The sequence below is a fragment of the Fundulus heteroclitus genome, chromosome 20 (genome assembly GCF_011125445.2).
Source record: "Fundulus heteroclitus isolate FHET01 chromosome 20, MU-UCD_Fhet_4.1, whole genome shotgun sequence".
Classification (NCBI taxonomy): domain Eukaryota; kingdom Metazoa; phylum Chordata; class Actinopteri; order Cyprinodontiformes; family Fundulidae; genus Fundulus; species Fundulus heteroclitus.
This window is the reverse complement of record NC_046380.1, coordinates 35,344,548-35,367,340: the sequence shown is the minus strand read 5'-3', so window position 1 is coordinate 35,367,340 and position 22,793 is coordinate 35,344,548. Positions and strand designations below refer to the sequence as shown.

General features: G+C 40.7%; 1 protein-coding gene across 13 annotated transcripts in view; it reads right to left on the bottom strand.

Moving 5' to 3' along the window:
• The window catches only part of dnah1 (dynein, axonemal, heavy chain 1), a 52,904-nt gene that overhangs the window by 17,672 nt on the left and 12,439 nt on the right, over positions 1 to 22,793 (bottom strand). For 12 of the 13 annotated variants that reach the window (XR_004927265.1, XM_036124622.1, XM_036124627.1 and 9 more), the window contains 42 exons: positions 21,583 to 21,805; positions 21,322 to 21,441; positions 21,142 to 21,224; positions 19,857 to 19,998; positions 17,732 to 17,887; positions 17,414 to 17,612; positions 17,020 to 17,273; positions 16,590 to 16,802; positions 16,345 to 16,506; positions 16,120 to 16,241; positions 15,567 to 15,672; positions 15,304 to 15,483; positions 15,050 to 15,190; positions 14,730 to 14,893; positions 14,515 to 14,628; positions 14,242 to 14,430; positions 14,040 to 14,145; positions 13,351 to 13,464; positions 13,113 to 13,262; positions 12,929 to 13,015; positions 12,646 to 12,832; positions 12,469 to 12,560; positions 10,925 to 11,085; positions 10,668 to 10,845; positions 10,369 to 10,563; positions 10,128 to 10,247; positions 8,390 to 8,548; positions 8,101 to 8,175; positions 7,862 to 8,002; positions 7,583 to 7,743; positions 6,996 to 7,153; positions 6,672 to 6,842; positions 5,940 to 6,118; positions 5,547 to 5,777; positions 5,195 to 5,391; positions 3,454 to 3,589; positions 3,114 to 3,322; positions 2,840 to 3,011; positions 1,373 to 1,564; positions 1,132 to 1,242; positions 737 to 922; positions 263 to 454 (listed from right to left, as the gene is read on the bottom strand). Coding sequence is in view for 12 of the 13 variants with exons in the window: in XM_036124622.1 (XP_035980515.1) it covers positions 263 to 454; positions 737 to 922; positions 1,132 to 1,242; positions 1,373 to 1,564; positions 2,840 to 3,011; positions 3,114 to 3,322; positions 3,454 to 3,589; positions 5,195 to 5,391; positions 5,547 to 5,777; positions 5,940 to 6,118; positions 6,672 to 6,842; positions 6,996 to 7,153; positions 7,583 to 7,743; positions 7,862 to 8,002; positions 8,101 to 8,175; positions 8,390 to 8,548; positions 10,128 to 10,247; positions 10,369 to 10,563; positions 10,668 to 10,845; positions 10,925 to 11,085; positions 12,469 to 12,560; positions 12,646 to 12,832; positions 12,929 to 13,015; positions 13,113 to 13,262; positions 13,351 to 13,464; positions 14,040 to 14,145; positions 14,242 to 14,430; positions 14,515 to 14,628; positions 14,730 to 14,893; positions 15,050 to 15,190; positions 15,304 to 15,483; positions 15,567 to 15,672; positions 16,120 to 16,241; positions 16,345 to 16,506; positions 16,590 to 16,802; positions 17,020 to 17,273; positions 17,414 to 17,612; positions 17,732 to 17,887; positions 19,857 to 19,998; positions 21,142 to 21,224; positions 21,322 to 21,441; positions 21,583 to 21,805 (6,628 nt within the window). In the remaining variant the exon portion in view is untranslated. The remainder of the gene's footprint in view (positions 1 to 262; positions 455 to 736; positions 923 to 1,131; positions 1,243 to 1,372; positions 1,565 to 2,839; positions 3,012 to 3,113; positions 3,323 to 3,453; positions 3,590 to 5,194; positions 5,392 to 5,546; positions 5,778 to 5,939; positions 6,119 to 6,671; positions 6,843 to 6,995; positions 7,154 to 7,582; positions 7,744 to 7,861; positions 8,003 to 8,100; positions 8,176 to 8,389; positions 8,549 to 10,127; positions 10,248 to 10,368; positions 10,564 to 10,667; positions 10,846 to 10,924; positions 11,086 to 12,468; positions 12,561 to 12,645; positions 12,833 to 12,928; positions 13,016 to 13,112; positions 13,263 to 13,350; positions 13,465 to 14,039; positions 14,146 to 14,241; positions 14,431 to 14,514; positions 14,629 to 14,729; positions 14,894 to 15,049; positions 15,191 to 15,303; positions 15,484 to 15,566; positions 15,673 to 16,119; positions 16,242 to 16,344; positions 16,507 to 16,589; positions 16,803 to 17,019; positions 17,274 to 17,413; positions 17,613 to 17,731; positions 17,888 to 19,856; positions 19,999 to 21,141; positions 21,225 to 21,321; positions 21,442 to 21,582; positions 21,806 to 22,793) is intronic. The other variant, XM_036124629.1, reaches the window with a different exon arrangement.

The window sequence follows — 22,793 nt, the reverse complement described above, 5'->3', positions numbered from 1 at the left end:
CTCTGGCTGCTACTTAAGCTTTTTTTAAAATCTGGAAGCTGTTAGGGTTTACTCTGTTTTTCCACACAGCTTTTACATTTTGATATATTTTCTTCAAATAAACATCGCTGTAGGGAAAAATGTGTATTTAACTACATCTGAGGGCTTTCTTTATTCGACAAAAGACCTATTGAGGACCATGTTGTTTCTATGTCTGCTTGTAAAGCCTTATAATTGGTGTGATAACGTTTTCATGTGCCTGTATAATATCAATGTGGTGTACCTTGTCATAGTTGTAGAGGCTCTCCAAAAAATCGGCAGGTTCTTGTAGGAGACTTTTAGCAGGTTCCAAGTAGTCATCAAAGCTGGTGCCAGGCTTCTCTTTAGGAACCTTTACAGGTTCGATGCCTTTCATGATGCAAATTGCTTCAAGCACAAGCTTTACCCCCCGGGGAAGTTGATCAGTGATTTGGACCTGTGATTTTAAAATCCTTCAGGTTATAGTTATAAAAGCTTTAAAACCCAGGACAGGGTAGCAAACTCCAGTCCCTTAGAGCTGTTGTTCTGCACGTTTAGATGTTCAACACGACTGAACTAATGGCTAAATGACCTCCTCAGCAGGTCACCCAGGTCTGTACAAACCTGGTGATGTACCATTCAGATTTGCTGAACATGGGGAACATCTAAAGCATGTAGCACACGGGCTCTTGAGGACTGGACTCTTGGTATAATTAATCTCTGTCTTAATGCCACTTACCTCAGTGAGGCTGTTTGTGTCGAGGGACTTCAGGCTAGCGAGAGCTTTATCCACAACTTTTAAAGCCTCACCCAGGTCTCCCTGTGCATTGGCAGAGATTGTCCTGGCAAAACATTCTTTCTCTGAAAGGTTAGCCTCTTCTTCTTGCACTGACTTGCGGATCTTCTCTGCGAATGCTGAATTGTTCTAGTAATATAGATTATGATGACACATTTACCACAAAACGCATCTGAACCTCTTTATGTAAAACCTTTGTCTCCTTGTTAAACCATTATTGATAGGATTTTGTTCCAGCGCATAAAGGATAGACCGTATATGGCTAACATATCAGGGTCTGGCATTTTATTTGTTGTTACAAGTGTAAGTATTGCTGACTGCTGTTGGTATTTACTTACGCAAATGGTCTCCATAGTTACTTCAACATCTTTAGCAGCCTCCTCCAAAAGAGATTGCATCATCTCCCGCTCCTCTTGCAACTTCCTCACCTCCTCAGCTTTGCCACAAAGCTGCAGACGTTTAGATAATACATGTATACATAAAACATGTAGTTTCATGTATTATTAATTTAGTAACTAATGCTCACTGAGTGTTGATTAAAGGTACATAATCCATTCTGGTAGTTATCCAGTGCCTTGCCTTGTCGAGACCGGTGTTTATGCGCTGTTGAGCTCTGCCTAGCTCTTGTTTCTTGCATCCAGTGAGATCTGTGAGGACTTTGAGCAGTTCTGTGTAGCTCTTAGGTGTGATGTAATTGTGTCGAGATAGCTCTTTCTGGAACTGCTCACTCTTCCTGGCCACCAGCTTGTGGATCTTCACACATGCCAATGTCTGAGGAGAGAATGTCATTGTGAAAGAGACTGTATTCATTAAAATGTTGCAAGAAAATTTTATTTCACTATTTTTAGACAAGACTCTATTGTTTCAGGGTTTTATGTCCACTTTGGGCATTAAAACTGGACTCATTTTGTTTGTCCTTCAAGAGCTCAACATAAAGAGGTAGTAACAGCTCAGTTGGACAGCGATAGTAAATGGAGGTCATCAGTGGATCTCTGCAGATCGACTGCAGGACTAAGGCCTCCGTACGTGGGTCATGCGCGCTAACCACTGCGCCACCGAAGCACGCCCGCCAATTTTAATCTTAGCAGAAAACTTAAACTTTGCCTCCATCACATTAGCTACTTTGCTCATCAACAGAAACATCAGCATCCAGCTGACTAAATCCCATGTTCATTATAATCAGCTCAGGCCGTTATGTCCTAGATTTAACTGAGGAGAGAGACATGGAAGGAACAGGTTTCTGTTGGTACAACAGTGACAACCTCTACGTTTATGATTGACTGCCTAGTCAGTGATGATCTGTTGACATCTTTCTTAGAAGTTCAGAAATGTTCTTCCTTAAGACTAAAAAAAAGGTGCTGTCATTCAGCCAGTTTGCGTCATTGTTAAGGTTATTTGATAACTACTGCTAACATACTGTGCCGATCACAAATAATACCCATTTGTGCCGCATGGAAGCGAGCCTATATCTACAGCGGTCATTGGGCGAGAGGTGGTGTACACCCTAGGAAAGATTGCCAGTTTATTGTATTATTAAATAGCTGTTTGTAATAAAAACATCAGAGGCACATTGGGATTACTGCTGTCAATACACTATACGGCCCCATTTTTGCAATATGACAGCATGTAGCCTTTTCCTATCACTTTCTTACCATTGTTTATGTGGTTAGTGGCAAGATAAAGAGGGATCCGTTTTTAGCCCAGTGGTCAGTAACCAAAAGACAAGAGCCTCAGTGTTACGTCCTATTTATAACAGAGGGAAAAATAAATAGTTCCTAAGAACTAAAGTATAAATGTTAAGAAATATTTTACTTGATTTGTTTTTGTTTTGAACAAACAAAAACTTTTTCTCGCCATATATTAGATGTACTCAAATTAAAGGTTAGTGTTTTCTAAAATTTTGAGTAAGAGATTAGGTTATCCCAATAGAAAATGGGGTTTAGAGGGAGAAGACAATGTAGCAAAGGTCCACAGGCTGAGGCCTCCCAGGATGGGTTGCACGCTCTATCACTGAGCCACTGATACGCCCATAAATCAGATTCTTACCAGTGCTTTCTTAGTCATGGGACTGACTTCCGGCTCAGGTAGCCCATTTATAAATGATTCAGCCACAGCCTGCAGAGCTTCCTCTGGCCAGGCGTCAAACCAGTCTATGGTGCAGCATTTCACCAGAGAAGGAAACTGCCTCAACCGTGCGCGAAATGCCTCACCTATAGGACTGAAGAGGTTTAAAAGAAGATTGCAAAAGAAAATATTAAGATTGAAAAGAAAGTATAAAACAAACAATAGCTGGAGGATTTCTGAGCATATTCAGACTAACCTCATGCAGAGAACCAGGTGAAAGTTGCTGTTAACTTTCCTCTTGTAGGCAGCCATAAGATTAGCTTCTGTCGGCTGCTGGCCCTGGCCTTCCACCACCGGCCTCATTGCTTTTAGGATACGCTCTTGTTCCTCTAGTGTGTACAGGTTGGGAACATCCCCACTGTTCAAAATGTTGCAGATATCCTCCAGAAAGGACTCCCACTTAATCTGGCAAAGAATGAAAAACCATTTATTCACTATATCCTGCTCTTGTTTGTCGAGGAAGTGGTTTTAGTAATTATAGTATCACCATAATTCACAGATACAGCAACTGATGGTAACAAAATCTTATTGTATACCTGGGTTTCATCAAAGATGAATGTGATCTTCTGGTCCAAAAGACCAGCAGAGAACATGTGGTTTTTAATATCCTTTCTCCACTCGGTTTGATCATAGTTCTTAGACACTTCAATTTGGAAAGATCGATATCCACATCTAAACATGGAGAAATCCATTGTTAAGCCTGGGCCAGCACATCATATATCTTGTCTTTGTGCAGGTTTCATAAAATTAACACCAAATTACACAAAGGATGTCAAGGATGTCAATAAATTATAACATTGTTTAAAAGTTTAGTTTTTTTTTTTTTTTAGAAATTCAAATCAAGTTAAACTCGTACATTGATTCATTACAAAGCAATGTATGTGATACATTTCCAGAATTTTTCTCTGTTACTTTTATTGTTTAATACTTTAAATGACATAATTATATAACTTTTGACCAGACCAATAAAAATATTATGGTTTAAATAATAATGAGGGTGACTGCTGAGTTGACAGACATTTTCATAATAGACAGGATCAAGGGAGCTAAACCAAAAAAAAGGCATTGCTTAAGAAGCTGGCTGTTCACAAAGCGCTGTATCCAAACATATTAACAGGAAGTTAGGTGGAAGGAAAAAGTGTGGGAGGTAAAGGTGCACGGGCAACACGTTTGGGCTGCAGCTAGTCAGATCTTCAGTATTCACCACAGAGATATATCCAGTACATGGGCCACAACTGTCCAGTTCCTTGTGTTAAGCTGCTGCTGGACCAGAAACGTCATAAGTGACTCACCTGGCGCAACAGGAGAAAAGACAAAGTCCAAAGTCCTCTTTTCAAATGAAAGGAGGGGTTTGGACTGAAATTATGGTCCCAGAGACTGGAGGTAGAGCACAGAGGCCCAGTTTCTAGTCAGTAATCATTTTGATGAGCCATGTGTTCTGCTGGTGTTGCTCCACTATGTTTTCTCAAGTCCAAAGCCCGTGCAGTCATCTAGCAGGAAATCTTTAGAGCACACAATGTTTCCCTCTGATTTCAGCCTTTATGAGGATGGTGATTTGATTTTGCTGTTTTTTCTCGGCACCGGCCAGCACTAACAAAAATACCAATGCCCGCTATGGACTGTTGTCAAGAGGAAGATGAGACTGCAGAGCCAACAATGCAGATGGGTTGAAGGCTGCTATCAAAGCAGCCTGGACCACCTTGGGCCATCAGCAGAACCACAAGCTGATCGGCTCCATGCCACAATGCTGCAGTAATTCATGCTAAAGGAGGCCCAATCAAGTATTGAGTATAGATACTGTAGATGGCATTGACTTAATTTTCAGTAAGTCCACATTTCTGTATTAGAAACAGTTATTTTTGTCTTTCTGAAAGGGATTTCTGGGTTTTCTTTAGCTAAAAGCCATAATCATCAAAATAAACAAAAATTACTCTACTTTTTTTTTTTTTACAGATTGAACTGGATTACTAAAAGAAATCAACTTTTCAATGATAGAGATACATATAGACAGTTTAGGTTTCACCCAGTGCAATTTGTGAAACTCTTATAAAACACACTATATTGAGTATACTCTTGTTTAAACAGAATATGATATAATAAATGTGATCTACAACTATGAATATAGTGCTTTAAATATGAAAAGAATTCAATAAAAAACATAAAAAACTCTTTTGAAAACGGCAAGATTTGAAAGCCATTATCTTTAGAAATGATGGTCAAAGGCATGGCTGGATAGACAAGATTACGTAAAGGTGCAAAGACTTGCTTGACTCTCACATGTCTGAGGCTAGTTTAGTGAGCGAATGGCGGCCGCTGCCATGCACTCCAAGCAACAGGGCGTGGCCGAGGGGCTGGCGTAGGATGCGGCTGATCCGACACACGTGCTCAATGGCATCCATGAAAAGCACCAGAGGCTTCCTGGTCCTGTTGCTGTGATTGTAGTCTTCGACATACAGTTCCATCACTTTTGCGAGCTAGACGAGGAAACACAATGTTTGTTTAAGATATCACAAAACACACAACTCACCCTGGAAAAATCCATTAGGTGTGGCAAAACATGCCGGAAACTTAGTTTGCAACATAAAAAGCATACGGAAACATAGTCAAAGTGTACCCAAAACGGACTCACATCTTCCTTGTCTTCTATAGCTGCATAGACATTCTGGTCGGACTCAGGACAAGCGAAGTCTCCATACAAAACAGGAAGGTGGGGTACAACGTCTTCAAAGTGGCAGTCGAACCCTTGAATGCAGTCCTTCAGCAGACTGTTGAGCCAGTCTCTATCACTGGCACAAACCAGACGATCCTGGAAAACCCGGCAGCTTTCGTGGTACCACAGGCGAAGTAGCTGTAGTTTATCCTACAACCAAAAACGCAGTGATGCTACTTATACAGTATAGTTCTATTCCCTGCTTTCTATTTCTATAGCCATAATGCGTCCCTTTAAGAGTGAAGCAAATTAAGTTGCAGCTTAATCTCTTTATTAACATGTGACGTCATCGCTACAAGATTTAATAACCACCTTTATGGTGTGTGCCTCAGCCATCAGTATGCCCTGAAAGACCTTAGACAGGTCTCGGAGGTTAAAGGTGTAATGGCACTTTGCTGGAGTTGGGAGGAGGTGGGAGGTAACGGCGGTGTAAATTTGAATAGAGGCGTGCACAAGAGACTCCTGCAGTGCCTGGATTTCTGGAGCAGGTCCTGATTTAAAAAAAAAAAAGGAGGCACAGAAAGGAAAACAGTTTAAAATCTTCACACAGTGCTTATAAGAGGCATTTAAACGAGTTTAGGAGGGTCGGATAGAGAGAGCTTTAACAAAGGAAGCAACTAAGAGGCCCGACGTAATTCTCAAGGAACAATATGCCCTTTGGCACTTAACCCCAGGTTGCTTACTAACCTGTGTATTGATGTATGAATGTGTATTAGGAGTGGAACTGGGTAGATAAACCTAAATACACATAAATGAAAAACTCTGACAAGGTTGCTGGTCAGATATTTATTCAAAGAATGTATGTCAAATGTTAGATTTATTTGTTCACAGCTACGTTGGCTTTGTAGGACTAGTTGTGCTTATGCTGTCTGCCAGCTGGCCAGCTCTAGCAGGCATTCAGAATTATCTAGCAGGGCCAAATATATTCACTGCGAACAATATTGTGATAAAATGTGAAAAGGTTCGAGGAACACCTTTTCAAGGCACTGTGCATGCCACTAAAAGCTTTGATTATTATTATTAGACGTCAACGCCTTGACTCACCCATCCAGCTTCCAAGAATCCCTGAAAAAATTGTTTTGCTGGTGTCCTCCGTGCCATTAAAGGACAGGATGTGGAAGTGCCGTGTGAAGCGTTGATTAATGGCATTTTGGCCTCCTCCTGAGCTGCCCATGGCACAAGCTAAAGTCATGTCCACTAAGTGATTGAACGTTCCTGAACAGAAGGAGCAACAACACACAAGAGATAACTCAGTCTCATGAGTGCTTCACAACTCTCTCTCTCTCATTGTCGTTGTTGTCAGCTCCACGACAATCTAAAAGGTTTTTAAATCAATCAAAGAGTAAACTGAGCAAACAGAGAACGTACCTCTCTGGGTCCTGTCGTACCAGCCCCCCTGCTCCATCCACTGCCTCAGAAGTTCAAAAGGAGGCTGAGCCCCACACATTTCTGACACGGGCATGTTCAGGTCATCGATGAAGATGATAATTTGCTTCCCCACTGGAGGTCCAAGGACGCCTTTCCGCCTGAAAGACATGTACATATTCCATATTAGAATCATTATTGATATGTTTATTTATTTCAGTAAGTCAATTCACTAAGTGAAACCCATAATATAGATAAATGACACATAGGCTGATGTCTTTATTTCTGTCAGTTATGAGCATTTTCTATTTACAGCTGATGAACACACAACATTTAAGATTAAAATGTTACATCAGACCAAAACAAATAAATTATACAGAAATGTGGGCATAATTAAAAGCATGATTAATACCTAGTATGTGGTGTTAAACGGTAGTTATCATCTGACAAACAAGCCTTATTGGAACGTACATTCATGACTTTCATCTTTGGTTTTATAGAAAAACTTCTGATTATGAAAGACATTTTTTAAAAAGAACGTTTAAAAAAATATGCCTAGACGTACTAAAAGGTTTATTACAAAAGTGTACCTTTTGTTTAGCTTGCTTTCAATGTAATCTTGAGTCTGATTGGCCGATGTGCTTGCAGAGAACACGAGAGCATGTGTATCGATTTCTGCCGGCATGTTCCCCAGCAGCTTGTTGGTCATGGTCAGGGTCTTTCCAGCACCAGCAGGTCCAACACACAGCAACTGCATCACACAGACAACGTGAACGTTGAGAAAGAAAAGACCTCTCCAAAATAATAATTAAAAAAAAAACAACCTGTAGAAAAGCAGTATCTGCTGCAGTTAGAGTCCAGTTACTTACAGATTTCCTGTTGGTAAGCAGCAAATCCATCAGGAAAGACGTTCTCTCTGTGTCAGCAGTTGGAACAAATATGTCTGCGTAATTTGCTCTTGGATTCATGACAACATTTTTGGGATATATCATCCAGCTGACCCACTGTATCTAAGGCACAGGCGAAACAGGTGATTGGAGCAAAACTGCACTTTTACCCGAAGACTGCTGATAAACAATCTAAATTCAGGGTTTACATATATAGTTACTTTTCTTTCCTCGTGGTCATCATAATCAAGCTTGTAGTCATAAACTAGACCATCCTCAGGGAAAGGTAATTGAACCTGAAGAAAACAAGTATACACATTGTTGCTTCAGCATGATTCCATCCCTACAACCTGACACAGTTAAACGGCGTAACAAATAAAATAAAAATTCCCTTTTGTTTCGTTTTTTTTTATATTTCACTAACACAGTCTGTTCGTTTTCTTCAAGCTTCGTTGTAATTTGATGATGTTTTGATTGTGCAGATAAAAAGTTCAACTACATCTGTCTGACCTGTTCTTCTGCCATTTTGCTCCTGAGCCAGGCACTGAAGCGTTGCCGGCTGTCGGCGTCTCCGGTCGCCCCCACGCTCCACACCAGCGAAAAAAAGAACCAGGGTTCTATCAGGTCAGTGAGGCGATCCAGTTTCTCTCGAGCTGGTGGCTTCTCGCCCTGAAATAGCACGAAGATCACACAGAAGGCCATTATCAACGATATTCACGCACACGCAGGACGAGTGCGTAACGACTAGTAGAGCTTAAAGGCTGCGATTCCCTGCTTCCCGTAAATATTCAGGGAAACAGCTTCTGAGTGGTGAAGTCGCACAGGTCAGAATAGTAACTTAGTTCAGCGCCTAGCTGACGCATTGGTCAGCATTTGCCTCTTTTGGTACTTTTTTATATTACAGCCACAAATTTTATGTTTTTTTTTTTTAAAAGACAAACACATGGGAGTGCATAATTGTTAAGAGGAAGGAAATGTAATAAAATGTTTTAAAATATATATCTACAACTAAAAAGCAGTTTGTGCCCCTGTGTGAATGCTCTGCTGAATCAGCTCTCAATGCGTTCTGTCTTTAGGTGTTTTGCGTTTGTCTCTACCAGCTTTGCACTAGAAGCTTAAATAGAAGGAAAATCACTTTTTATTTCACTTATTTATTTTTATTATTATTATTTTTATTTTTTTAGAAATGTTCAACCCATCTTTCTATCAACTCCAGCCATCCCCATGCTTCACTGCGGGGATGTTCTGTTCAGCCTGAGGTGCGGTGTAAATTTTCTGCCACGCAAAGACTTTACATGTAGGCCAAAATTAAAATTAGTTATTGTCTGACCAGATCATCTTCATCTGCATTGGCTGTGTCCCCTACAAGGCTTGTAACTGCGAATTCTTGTCTTTAATCGTGTCACTAATGAACAGATTTACACACATACTTGTAGCCTGTTGACAGATTTCTCCCTCCTAACCTATGAATCTCTGCAGCTCCTCCAGAGTTACCATGGACCTCTACGCTGCTTCTCCATTTAACGCTCTCCTTGGCAGCCTCTTAGTTTAGCTGATGGGCTGTGCTTTCCCAGGTTAGTGTGGTATTACAAATATTTTTGCTTTTACGGTAATGAATTGAACAGCGCTCAAGGAGATGTTTAAAGCTTGGAATGTAGTTTAATAGCCTAAGCTTGCCCTAGATTTTACACAGCTTTCTTTCAGACCTGCCTGCTCTGCTTCTTGCTGCTGCTTGTTCTCTAAAGTCCTCTACCAAACTCCTGAGGCCTTCACAGAACAGCTGGATTCACGCTGAGATTAGATCAAACAGAGGTGGGCTCTATCTATTTAGAAGAGATTTTCTGAAGACACGTGGTTGCGCTGGATTATATTTAGGGGTCTAAGTGTAAAGAGGGTGAACACAAATGCACTTTCCCCATTTTAATTTTTAGATCATTTTGGAAGCCAGGTATCATTTTTTTTTCTACTTCACAAATGCACTAAAACATAAAACCGCTACAAAACACATGAAAGTTCATGGCCATAACGTCACGTGACAAAATGGGGTATGAATACTTTTCTAATGCAGCACATGCAAAAAAAACACATGTACGGCGGAGTGTCTTCTGTATCGATGAAACGGACACCGTACAGTTTTCATCTACAAATCAAACGCAGCACTCAGAATTGGAAAACGATGTTCTGTGCTTGCCTGTCTTTAAACATGGCCGACGATTTAACGCGAACAGCTGAAGAGCTTTACACAAACCTCTTTGGTGTTGTAGGGACAAAAGAAGCAATCCATCAGTTTAAGGAGACTACAGGCAAGGTTGCTGTCCAGAGATGGGATGACCTCCTTTACTGATGAGCGCACAAACGCAACTGAGTCCTGTATCGGAATATATAAAAAAAAAAAAAGTGCATGACATTGCTTTGACTATCATTGGGTGCTAAAATGAAAGAGTTTTAACGCTACCTCCTGGTCCAAAACACACAGACTCCTCCCTCACCTGCAGGAACCTAGAAAACAGTGAGTTCATCTGCTCCGTGTACGGCCTCAAAGCCTCAGGAACCCGCTTCAGCCAGCACTCCGTGAGAGAGAGGAGACCCAACATACTGGGCTCCAGGTAGACCAAACCGCAGCGAGAGACTGTGGCTGGAGATGCCCCTGCCAGGTCCTGCGCCTCAAACATCACGGACATTTCCTACAGTGGAAAAACACGGCACGTCTTCATGTAAACGGGAGCAGAGAGAGCGACGTGAGAGAAACTCCACAGTTAGACAGAGTAAAACATAAAACTCTCCCGACATCAGTGAGATGTAGAAATTCCCCGGAGCTAAGGCATAGCTTTTTGCTGTCATCCAGAAGAGAGTTCAAGCCATCCATCCACCCAGGATCCAGAGGTCCATCCAATATGAACCACTGTGTCTTTTTGTCCACAGAAGCTGCTCCTTTGCGAAGAAGAGCTGGGAGGATACCGTCCTTCCTACGTGATTTGAGATAAGTCAAAGTGTGGGCCTCCTGTACTTGTTGCTCCGATTGTGTTTAAAGGACACTTTTGTTACCAGTGATAGTCGTGAGAGTTCGTAGAGTAGTTTCCATAGAGCTGCTGCACACTGATGGATGTTGGGTTGATGACAGAAATCTGGACGGCCCGATAAACACCGCCCTCCGTAGAAGGCTGGTCCTCCAGAGCTGTTAATGCAGCACCTAGAACCTCGTAACACTAAACAAAGTGAATTCAGGTCAGCTTTAGTGCACGAGTCTTCTTGCATTCCCAAATTATTCAACTCAAACAGCAAAGTTGGTTTATTGTGAGAATAAACTAAAAGCTGTTCGCAATCAACTAATCAATCAAAAACAATTAAAATAGCTCACAACTTATAATACTTCTCCACATTTAACACAAAGTACCACCTATTATAAATACTGAGCCCTCACAATTATTGCACCTCTTCATTTCCAGAGTTTTAGTTATTAGTAGAGCAGTCCTTTGCTGCCAACATGATCCATAGCCAAACATCGGCTTCTGGAAACACTGGTGAAGAATCTTCCTCCTCTGGTTTATATTGCATGTTGAAATCCCACAGGAGACTTTAACTCTGATTGTCACCAGTGTCTTCCAGAACCTCTTGTAAAACCCGGCCATTGTGAATTCTGATATATGTTTGGTAGCGTCATTTTTGGCTTGGTCATATTTCTAGTATGCAGAGAAATGTTACCAGCCACATTCAAGGGTTAATAATAAGTCCAGGTATTTGAGGTCTTCTGTCTGAAGCACGTCTGATGAAGCTACTGAAGCCCTGGACCCGTTGCATGAGGAGTGCTTGAGACTAGCATTAAACTTATTCTAGAGAAATCTATTCAGAGGGTAATTTTGAGATGGCAGTTGTAACTGAAAGTAGGATTTTGTGTTGAATTTAGATCAAATGCTTGTAATGTTAGATCCATTTTTCTGTTTCATCTTTTCTTGTAAAAAACGCTTGTTGTATTTTGGAAACACCTAAAAAATTTAGAATTTTATCAATGAATCTGATTTGCAGTTGGGGTCAGTTGCAAATGTTAAATGACTTAAATGCTTAAGTGTTCAGGCTAATTGAACTTTTTCGCATTTTGTCTTGTTACTGCCAGAAATATACATGTATTTTATTGTGATTTTATGTCTCAGACCAACACAAAACAGCACATGCGAAGTGTAAGGAAAAGGATGTATGTTTTTTTTTAAATGTTTTAAGAATAAAAATGTGAAAGTGTGATGTGCATTAGTATTCTGTCATTTTCCCTCTAACGCGCTGGTATTTATCTGGTTCTAAATGAAATCTGGCCTTTATCGAAGAGTGGCAAGAGGAAAGACTCTGCAGAAAAAAAGTCATAAAGTGTTCAGTTTGCAGTTTCCCTTAAGCCATGTACAAACACAGCAAACATGTGGAAGAAAGTATTCTGAAAACCCTCTGTTATTTTTCTCCCATTTCAGAATTATGCACTACTTTGTGTCGGTCAGTCACATAAAGTTGCAGTAAAACACAAGTTTGCGGTTGTAAGGTCATCAAATGTGGAAAAGTTCGTCCCTGTGAGCCTTTAAATAAGAACACTTTTGGAAGTTCTGTACCTTGGTTTTACCAGATGCAGGAGGTCCAACCAGCATCAGACCATGTCTCACCACACTGGTGCGATACAGCTGAATGCACTTGTTGATAAACTCTGAAATGACAACAATACAGTCATAGACTTGCACAGCAGAGCAAGGATAATCCTTGACATTTTTTTCGCCAAACGGGACACGAACCGTCCACATCCTTGAGGTTCTTTGCAATGCAGACATTACGCAGCGACTGCTCCAGAATGCCGTAGCTCGTGGGCGCTGTTTTTGCTTCATGGAAAAGATCCATGAGAATGGCACTGGAAAGTTCCAGGTCGTCCTGGGAAAACTGTGCTAGGCTTGTATCTCGAATTGCCTGAAGACAGATTAACTCCTGGGAACAGAATTATTGAGGAATTATCCGGTTTTATTTTTATGGTAAATTAGATCTATACACAAATAAATAAATTAAATAAAAAATAATTCTAACCTCATTCATGTCGGGGTTGTCACTCCTCAGGTTTCCAGCTACAGATATCACAGTCTTTACGGCTCTCATGCCAAAGTTATAATGATCCTTAAAATAGAAACAAAATTGAATCTATTTATTTTCCACAAAGATTGGCCCGTTACTTCTATACAAAATCTAATTGATGTATCTTCAAAACTTATACCTGAGAGCCTAGTTGTTCAAATGAGAACCTGAAAAATGCATCAATCTTTTTGGAGAGGGCTTTGGCATTAAGGAAGCCTGAGGAGTACAAGGAGATCTCGGCGATCACAGCATAATCAGGGATCATCAAGGAGACAGGGCGGAACAGAGCCTGCAGGAGACATTGAGCCATATTTTTAATCCCACTTACTTTTCCTCAGAGCTGCATAGCTATTTGGATTTAAATCAGTACTTCCTACCTTCAGACTGCCAGGCATTTCTGTGTAAGTAGAGTGACCAGAGTTCATGGTGAAGAATATGGCACAAGAAGGGACTAAAGGGATCTCCACTCCCTCAAATACAAAATGGTCAGCCTAGAGAAAACAATCACTTTTAAATAAGTTTGCTTTTTGCTGGACTTACAAAAAACAGATAAAAACTAATTAGTTATAAAGAAAACGTATACAATAGAGATGAACCAATCACTCAAACGAAGTCAGAACAGGGGAATTCATTTCAGCAAGTCAGTTACTGACAAACCTGTTTGTTTTATTTCTATTCATTAAATGAACCAAAACTAAGAACTTACACCATTTTGTTCTACAAATGAATCAACAAACAAATTGCACATGATGCACTTTTTAAAAGTTTAGTAAAAATCAGATAAAATACTTGTTTAATATAAAATGGGTATAATCTTGTTATTAAGCAATAATCTTGTTATTCCTTAATTTTCATTTTAATTCAAAAATTACTTCCTCTTTCAAAGAGCCTGCCTATTTTCTAATTTATGTCTTAGTCCTTAAAATAGAGATCCGAATTGGTAAAAAGCTGTATTGGCAGGTCAGATCTAAAAGAAAAACAGGAAATTTTTAATGGCCGGGGCAAACAACATGTGATTATAAAAGGATCTAGTAGAAAGGGAATTATCAGTGAATCCAGGTTTTGCCTGTTGCTGCTGGGCCTTCTGTATTGTGGAGATCTGTTGGGCCATAACAGAGAGAACCTCCACATCAACCCCAATGATGTCATCCAAGCAAGCCCAAGCACCAGAGCTGTAGCACAAACGACAGATAAGAAATCTTACATAAATGACAGCATGTGTTGTTTCATATTCTTTCACACTGAAAGTTTTTGTTTTGTTTTTTTACCTGGCTAGCCCTTTAAGAAATGTTCTCACTGCAAAGGTACGGAGCTGATCGGCACAGTTGAAAACTACAGTGTGGACGGCCAAAGCCTTTCCGAGATCTTTAACGGTTTCTGTCTTTCCCGCCCCTGTTGGGCCAGCGATGCCGCCCCCAAGCTTTAGGTTTAGCGCTCTCGTAAGGGCGAGGTAGCATCTAAAAGAGTCACAAGTTTGTATTCAGTGGTTGTCCGCTGTGACGAGCAAAATGCATCTGTAAACCATCACACTGAAGCACGACCTCTTAGTGAGCGGGGTAACGACCAGGCGACTAGAGTTGCCAAGATATTCGTATCCGTACAAGAATTCTGCATTCATGTCTTGGATATACAGGTCCTCTTTTATCCAGTAATATCTGCGAAAAAATTTGTGACACATATCATGGTCAAATACATAGTTGTCAACAATGTCAAGAGGTGAAAATGTATGGTTTGTAAAGTAAAGCAAACCGATAACCTAAGCTGGCTGATCCACTCAAAGTCATCGATGGTTGTCACTTGCTCCTCCATCAGTTTGGAGAGTACATCCTTTGCATGGACTTCTATCACGATGAGGGAGGACAACACAGCTTGCTGCAACTTAGTGAGATTTCCTCTCATTAGCTGCACTAAATCAGCAAGCTTCACAAAAAAACAACAACAACAAAAAAAAAAAAAAAAACAATGACAAGGTTAGGAATACAGGAAACTGTCTAATCAAGTGTGCACAATGTTCAGTTGTTAGTTCAGGAAACTGTTGCTAATCGATCCCGCTTTGTCGTTTTAGCGCTAGCAAACCTGATTCTGTAGCACCGGATGGAGACGATCAGCCAAGTCTCCCTTCTCCAAAGCCCCAGACACCTCAGCAGTCCAGAAAACCTGAAAGCTAGCCATCACCACCTGGCCAGGCCATGATAACACCCACTCAACGTGAGGTCGCTGAGGCAGAGGAAAGGCACGTACGAAGCTTTAGAAAAAGCCCTTTGCTTTTATGCCGTTAAGAAAATATCTCGTGAGATGAAACGGGAAACAAAAAAGTCTACTCAACCTACCACAGAATAATCTTTGAGAGCACTCGCAATGCTGTCCTTCAAAGTAGTCTTGATAGACTTTTCTAAGTCACTCAGCCAGTCGTCCACATTCCCAACGGGTGCTACTGGGAGGGACAGTTTGACCCGTTCCCCTTCTTTGGAGTACACATGTGTGATCTGTAGGTCTGACTCAAACTGCAACTGAAGACCAACAGAGAACTTAGTTAAAAAACGATTTTTTGTTATAGGCTATATGTGGAGTACTTCGAGAAGCCAAAGCAGACCTGTGAGATGTTCTCAAAGCATTTGTGAAGTAGTCGTTGAACAGCAGTGGGATCTTCGGACTGGGACAAGATGTCCAGAAGCTCAACGTCTGGCAGGAAGGAAAACCTACATACAAACGTTATGCACAATGTCAATGGTATGTTTAGCAGTCAATATTTTACAATTTATAGAGAAAACCTTTTTTATTATTTGAAAGGTTGTTCTAAAAAAACAAAAAACAAAAAAAGTCACACTCTGCATGCAAAGTCCTGTTGCACTTTTTAGATTTTGTTTTTGGGGAAAATTTGAGAAAACCATGTATCATTTTTCTTTTGCTTCAATGTTACACAGAGCTTCTTAAAATGCAGTGAAGTTTGTTGTTGTAATGTGACACAATTTAGGGAAAAAAAATGAAGAAGTATCAAAACTTTAGCAAGGAACGCCCAAGAAAGAACAAATGTTCTGCTTCCTTCTAGATGAAAGGCAGCCATCAGCTGAATGTTAAGTGAAATTTAAAAACATCTACATATAATTGCATACTACTTTGGCTGTTTGCACCCCAGCATCTCTTACCTGGGAAAGGAGCTTCTTTTTTCCTCCAGGTATCCAGTAACACTTTTCTGAACATTTTCCAAAAAGATGTTGCAGCGCTTCAGGTTGTTTAGCAGCTGAACATTTTGGCACAACTCAATGACCTAGAAACGCACACATAAACGCCCCTGTTCATTATTGGTGCAACGCTGCTGGGCTACATTCTCTGACCTTGCATTCTGAATTGCAGAACGTAAAAGCTCGGACGTTTTGATCGCGAAAGTCGACGCTCATGATGTTTTTCCAGCGTCGCACTATGTGCTTGTACGTTGTTCCTTGCTTCAGCTGCTGTTTGACACCCTCGGAGCTACAGATGGGCTCCATGGTCAGCCAAGCACGCTGGCATGACAGCCACTCTTCCAGAACCTCCTGCATTGAACAGAAATTGGCATCGATAGGAAACGAGACACGGGAACATTCTTACCAGCCTGACTTTTGGCTTTGTTCCGTACTTGCGTCATTCTGAGCTTTCTCTCCCAGGTGTTGAGGCGACCCTCAAGTACGTTTTTGACCGGGGAGAAGAACAGGTTCTGAGTTTTGACAATATGGTCGTCCAGCATCTGGAATATTTCATCTGGAACCTTTAGGATGCACTTTTCTATGTCCTTGTAGGGAAGCACGTCAAAGACAACCGTCGCCCACTCTTCTTCCATCTTTTCCAGAGCCTGGGGCGAGCAGGTGCAGAAAGAGGTGCAACTGTGACTTTAGTGAAGTTGGGTACAAACACTGGAAGTCAACACATAGCTGCTTTTGTTTTAGAAGAGAAGCTTTCATATTATTCAGTACAAAAGCTGATTTTAACACGTTAGATTTTGCTGGCATAAAAATGAGCAAACTAAATGAGTAGAAGAGAAAGACCTTGTGGATCATCACATCTTTCACCTGTTCAATGCTGTATTCTTTGGCAGCAGTCTCGGCCACACGAGCTATTTCATCCAAGTGGTTGAGAAGGCCAAGCTCTATGTAGCGAGTGAGATTCATGTTTGCTTTTGGTCTCACTTTGATGTTAATGCGTTCTGAAATCATCTCCCAGTGGTAACTCTTCATTCCTGGGTTCCTTAGGCACTGAATCAGAAGGGAGAACGGCTGGAACCCCTCCATCTTGTTAAGCATTTCACTTGCCATTGTTTGGATGTCTAATGTTGCATTCCAACACACACACACACACACACACACGCGCACACACACAAAACAAAGAGACAGTCAAGATACAAGATAAAAATAACTTTTTTTTACCTTTGGCAAGATTGTCTAAAATAATAAATGAGCTACGAACCAGGATTTCCACTGAACTGTTCAATACAGTTGCTCATGTTTTTTTGGGCAGTAGTGACAATGTGATCAAGCTGCTCAGCTTCGATTGAAGACAGTGGAGCATTGAACCAGATTTCATTCCAACGTAGCCAGTCAGAAATGGTGGTCCAGAGGTCTATAAAAGGCTGGCAGTCATCTACCAGTTTTGGCAGGCGGTCAAACTGGAATAAACATCAATAATTGGTAGTTAAAAAGCGACAGAGCCATGTGCTCCCTGCTGTATTTCAATCGAGTGACTCATAAAAAACGTGCTCCGGCTGAACCGTTCTCATGCACCCACGTTGGAGACCGGCAAATTGAGCAGATGCTCTCTGGTGTTGTAGGTTAGTGCCAACGTTTGGCACTGCTTGAGCTGCCTTCCTGTACGCTTCACCTTGTTGGCCATCTCATGGGCGAGATCGACGTCGGCATGTCCAGCAAACTCAGCAATGATGCTCTGTTAACAAAGGATTTATAACATTAGAACCAAGTCAGTATAATTAGCTGAATGTAATAATTAGGTAAACCCCACTCAGACATGTCTTGTACACCACTTGGAACTATTTCGAAACATTTTGCAGTGTTACAACCACTAAGTTCCATGTGCTTTATAGTTTGACTAACACAGAGTAGTGCATGATTGTGAATCACAAGGATAGAGATATACAATTACATGCAATATTAAATAACTACAGTTCTATGAAGGCCTCAGAGCTTTGTTAGAAGTATAAGTTAATAAAGGACATAATGAAACCCAGACACAGCAGATGGGTCAGAAAGATGGTTAAAGCAGGCTTAGATTACAATATCCCAACCTTTAAACATCTCACAGAACACAGTTAAATCCATCATCTGAAAACCGAAGGATTATAGCATAACTGCAAATGAAGACATGGCCTTCCACCTAAACTGGTGGACAGGGAGAGTATAGGATCACTTAGACAAGCAGTGAAGAGGCCTATGGTAACTCTAAAGAAGCTGCAGAGATCCATAGCTCATGTGGGAGATTTTGAAGCAGAGGTCGACCAATATTTTGGGCCGATAATGGCGTTTTTTCCCTGTATTGGCATTGGTGGATACGGGCATCCGTTTCGCCAATCCATTATCTAAAAACCCACGTCTGTTGTCCAGCTGGCAAGCTGCCACTGCTGTCCATGTGATCGTTCCCATGGAGAATCATTTATGCACATGAAAAAAAATTACATATTACATAAAATAATGTCCATACATTACAGCGGTGGTCAGGGTTTTTTTTCTTCTCCTCCTTCTCCCTACTAAACTAAAGAAGCTCTTTTCTCGCTGTGACACATTCTTTAAGTGCAAGCATAGCTCTGCCGTAAGTGTGGTGATTCAGGGATTTTTTTGTACCTTTCAAACTGCAGTCTGGAGCTGAATATTGGCTGGTTTAAACACAGACTTTGAGACTTGTCCAACATTTATTATCATTGTGTCATTTTTGCCATGTAATTGGAGGAACACAAAAAAATATCGGCTTCAAGAACAGGCCCCAAAAAAAAATCGGCAGCACATATCTGGTATCGGTTAGACTGATGTCAAAATAAATGGTGTTGGCATCGGCCTTACAAAAACTGTATCTGTCGATCTCTGCTTTGAAGACAGGAAAATTATCATTACAGTGAGGCAACTTGTGTGGGGATGCTTAAATACATCTTTATTTGCCAATGTAGTTTCAGTTTGGCATCTAGATTCTAATTTTATCCATGTTGTTCAACATGTTAAGAAGTCATGAGCACATCTCTACTACCTGATCAAATCAGGAAGTGAGGTAAGGGCCCCACACCTTGAAGGTCAAGGGGCATGATGGGGTGGTGGAGGGGCAGAAGAGAAGCAAGCAGAAGCAGGCTTCGCAGCCTTAGACTCACCTTTGTTATTCAATGGCTTTTTCTTATTTTTATGACTTTCTACATTGCAGAAACATAGTGAATACATCAAAACTATGACTCAAATGTGTATAGAATTATGTATCAATCACAAAATTGTAAAATATGTCAAAAGCATTCTGTATATTATAGCTTTTCCTTTCTCTCTCGATGAGTTTCACGAGGTTAGTCGCCTAAAATCGTTCACTAGCTTTCTTGAAGGAGTTTCCAGGGGTAGTAATAAAAATAAAGAGAAAACATTGAATGAGAAGGTGAGTCTAAACTTTTGACCGGAAGTGTGTATTAGTAGGGAGTAATTGGAATATTATGCTAAAGTCACTATGGCCTCATGCCACTCGGACATGTGAGCACTGGAGACACGAGTGGCTGCTGTGCTCATGGCAAGGCCACTGTCAAGTATTAGGGAGAGCCGGAAAGCAGAGAGGATCAGAAAACAGCGCTTTAAATTAGCCAGACCTCGTTGGGACGATGGTTCTATCGTATGGACTCAAAACCTGTTGTGGTTTATAAAATGAGGAAGAACACCTGGAGAGAGTCAAGTTGCTCCTCAAATTTGTTATGGTCTGCTAGTTGGATCTTGTGGAAGCGCTTCTCATCCTCTTCATGTTGGATGTATACTGCCTCCATCTGTTGGCTTATCCTTTGTGGCCACCAAATTGCTGTCCACCTGCACAAAAATGGGGGCACCATAACATCACCTGTAACTCCACAGTTCCATCTCAGACCACAAACTGAAAACAACAAATCAATCCAAAGTGCAGATTGATAATGGCTTTGTGTCTCTATAGGTGTTTGAACAACAGCAGGAGCAGAGCTCCAGTAGAAAGAGCGTCTATTTATGTAAATGGGTCTGGTTGTCCCACATGCCGATCATTCTGACGCGTTCACGCAACGCCAGTGTGTGCTGCTGCACTTCTAGTGTTTATGTATTCGGTTAGCTTCGATATTAGCCGTTCATTGGAGCGCCGCTGCTCTCACCGTATACTTTGAACATGGCTGAGAGTTACAAGAAGAAAACCACGTACAAGTTTATGAGAAGAAGAGGAAGGACTCATTAAAAAAGAGCCGAGTGGATTTGGGAGATTTTTTTCATGCGATCCCCCCTGAGGCGTGGAAGAGCAAGTAAGATGGTATTGCGCGTGCGCAATTATTCAAAAAGGGACTTGGGGAAACTTCCGGAAAAATTGCAGACCCTATCTTAAAGTCAATATAGGAGTTTTTGTAACAAATGGAAGATGTGAGCCAAGGAGAACATTTAAAAAAATAAAAAATAAGAGTGCTTTGAACTGTGCTACAAAATAAACTTTGGTAGATGCCCGATTATTACAGGTCTGCCTGTCTGCTAATCTGTGCTGAACTTCACTGCTCCGGCGATGGTGTTTTCTCTAATCAGCTCCAAGTACCAAAATGTATAGAATAGCAGTTTTAGAACCTCAGCCAGAGAACTAGTCTCAACTACATTCACTTGGTTTGACTTGTAACCAAATATAAAATGAAATCTGCCACAGAATTTCAAAGCTAACCAAATGTTTGGTTTTCTAAACATTCTTAGAGCCATACATGCATTTCTAGACAGACAGCTCCAGATTTTATAGTCAATTTTGACCAACTTTCAAAATGAAAACACAGAAAACACATGAAGCTACGGGGACATACAGTGGCGAGGTTTTGAATATGCAACTTGCAAAAACCTGGATGGATGGATGGATGGATGGATGGATGGATGGATGGATGGATGGTTATATAAAAGCCAACATGAAACCATTGTGCAAATCCCCTGCATAATTTAACATAATGAATGTTCACTTACTTTTTGTTAAGATCCTCATTTGAAATATTGTAGCAAAATTCTTCCAGCACTTCAAAATCCAGCAAGATCTTGGCAAGAACTTCCTGTTATTGACAGGTTGCAAATGTGATGTAAGTAAAACCTAGGTTATCATTATATATAAAAATGTTTAGTTATTCACTCAATTGCAACGTTTTGTACTTTGTAACTCTTGAGTTGCTTAGGTATTTGTTTCATCCATTCTCTCTTTTCAGTCAGTTCCTCGATGCTGTTGGGTTTCTCCCACAGCATTCTGCTTATGACGTTACACTTTTCACTTGCCTACACACAGAGAGTGACATATGTTATTTAGTGGCGTGGTAGAGCAGTGAAATCCACTCTTGCACACTACAGCAACATGTAAAAAGTAAAAAAAAAACGGAAAAGAAGATGGGGTTTCTGGCATCCATGCACGTCACTTACACTTTCAGTCTGCTTGCGTAGTGTCAGAGCAAAGTTTTCCAGGAGCGTGTTGGCCAAAGCCTTTCGCTTCGTTATCAGAGACTGTCGTACAGACTCGACACGCACACAAAATGGGCCGATATCAATGGAAGATGGCAGGGAGCATTGAAGCTTCTCCATTTCTTCGAGATGATGTTTGACCTGTATTGTCACCTCTTCAGGGGTCTGCTCTGCATTCTGAGACCTGAGGCATAAAGGAAGCAGGAGGAAAGAATACCAAAGCAGAAATAGACACGGCCATGCTGCGAGCCTTCACTTTGGGTAAAACTGGCCTGAAATGTATCAAATAAATAAAAAAAGACAACTAGAAACAAGCACAAGAAAACATAATGTCACCTGCCCCTTGTGCAGAATGCTGAACACCAAATCCCACTGGTCTTTTCGCCATGGCATTATGTAGAAGCCTAAAAACTGCCGTACAGTGACATTGTTCTTTTGAGTCAACAACAGGACTGTTGTTTTAAAAATGAATTTGTTTGCGGACGAAACACGATCCATTTTCATACCCTGATTTGGTCCATTGGGGATTTCAAAGCCACTCTTGCAATAACAAAACCTGACCTAATATTTTTTTTATTTGTGATATAGTTACATTATTTATGTGCAATCTCTTTTTGCAGTAACCTGTTCTACGGAACATTGAAGCTTTTATTATGAAGAATATTTTACACTTTTATTTTTGAAGGGCCAACAAAAATCCTCTTCCTGGTTTAGTTCTTAGTGTTGTGGAATTTTCCTTTTCAGTAATCTATTCTTTAAAACTGAGGATTTTGACATGAGTACTGTTTTAGAGCTTTATTTTGAATACAACAAAGTTATTCTTTTTTGTGATTGAAGTAAATCTTTCAGTACTAAACCTACTTTTGCCCCTATGTAGTTTATGAAGTTTTAATGCCGTTTGACAATATATGAATCCTTCTTTTGTCAAAATCTGCTCTGGGAAAAAAAGCCACTCTTATTCTGGATGGTAGCTATGAGCTTTACTTTGAAAGTCCAAGTTTAGACCTTCTCCTGTTAAGGGAGACACACACTGAGTACATGCAGAGCATCTGGTTGTCATGATGATTCCAAGCTTTCTGCTTTTTCAACCAAGCATGAAAAAGAAGTTTCTACATTTCAGATGGCGCTAACTAGGGCTGGACAATTAATTGTATTTTCAATATAATCACAAT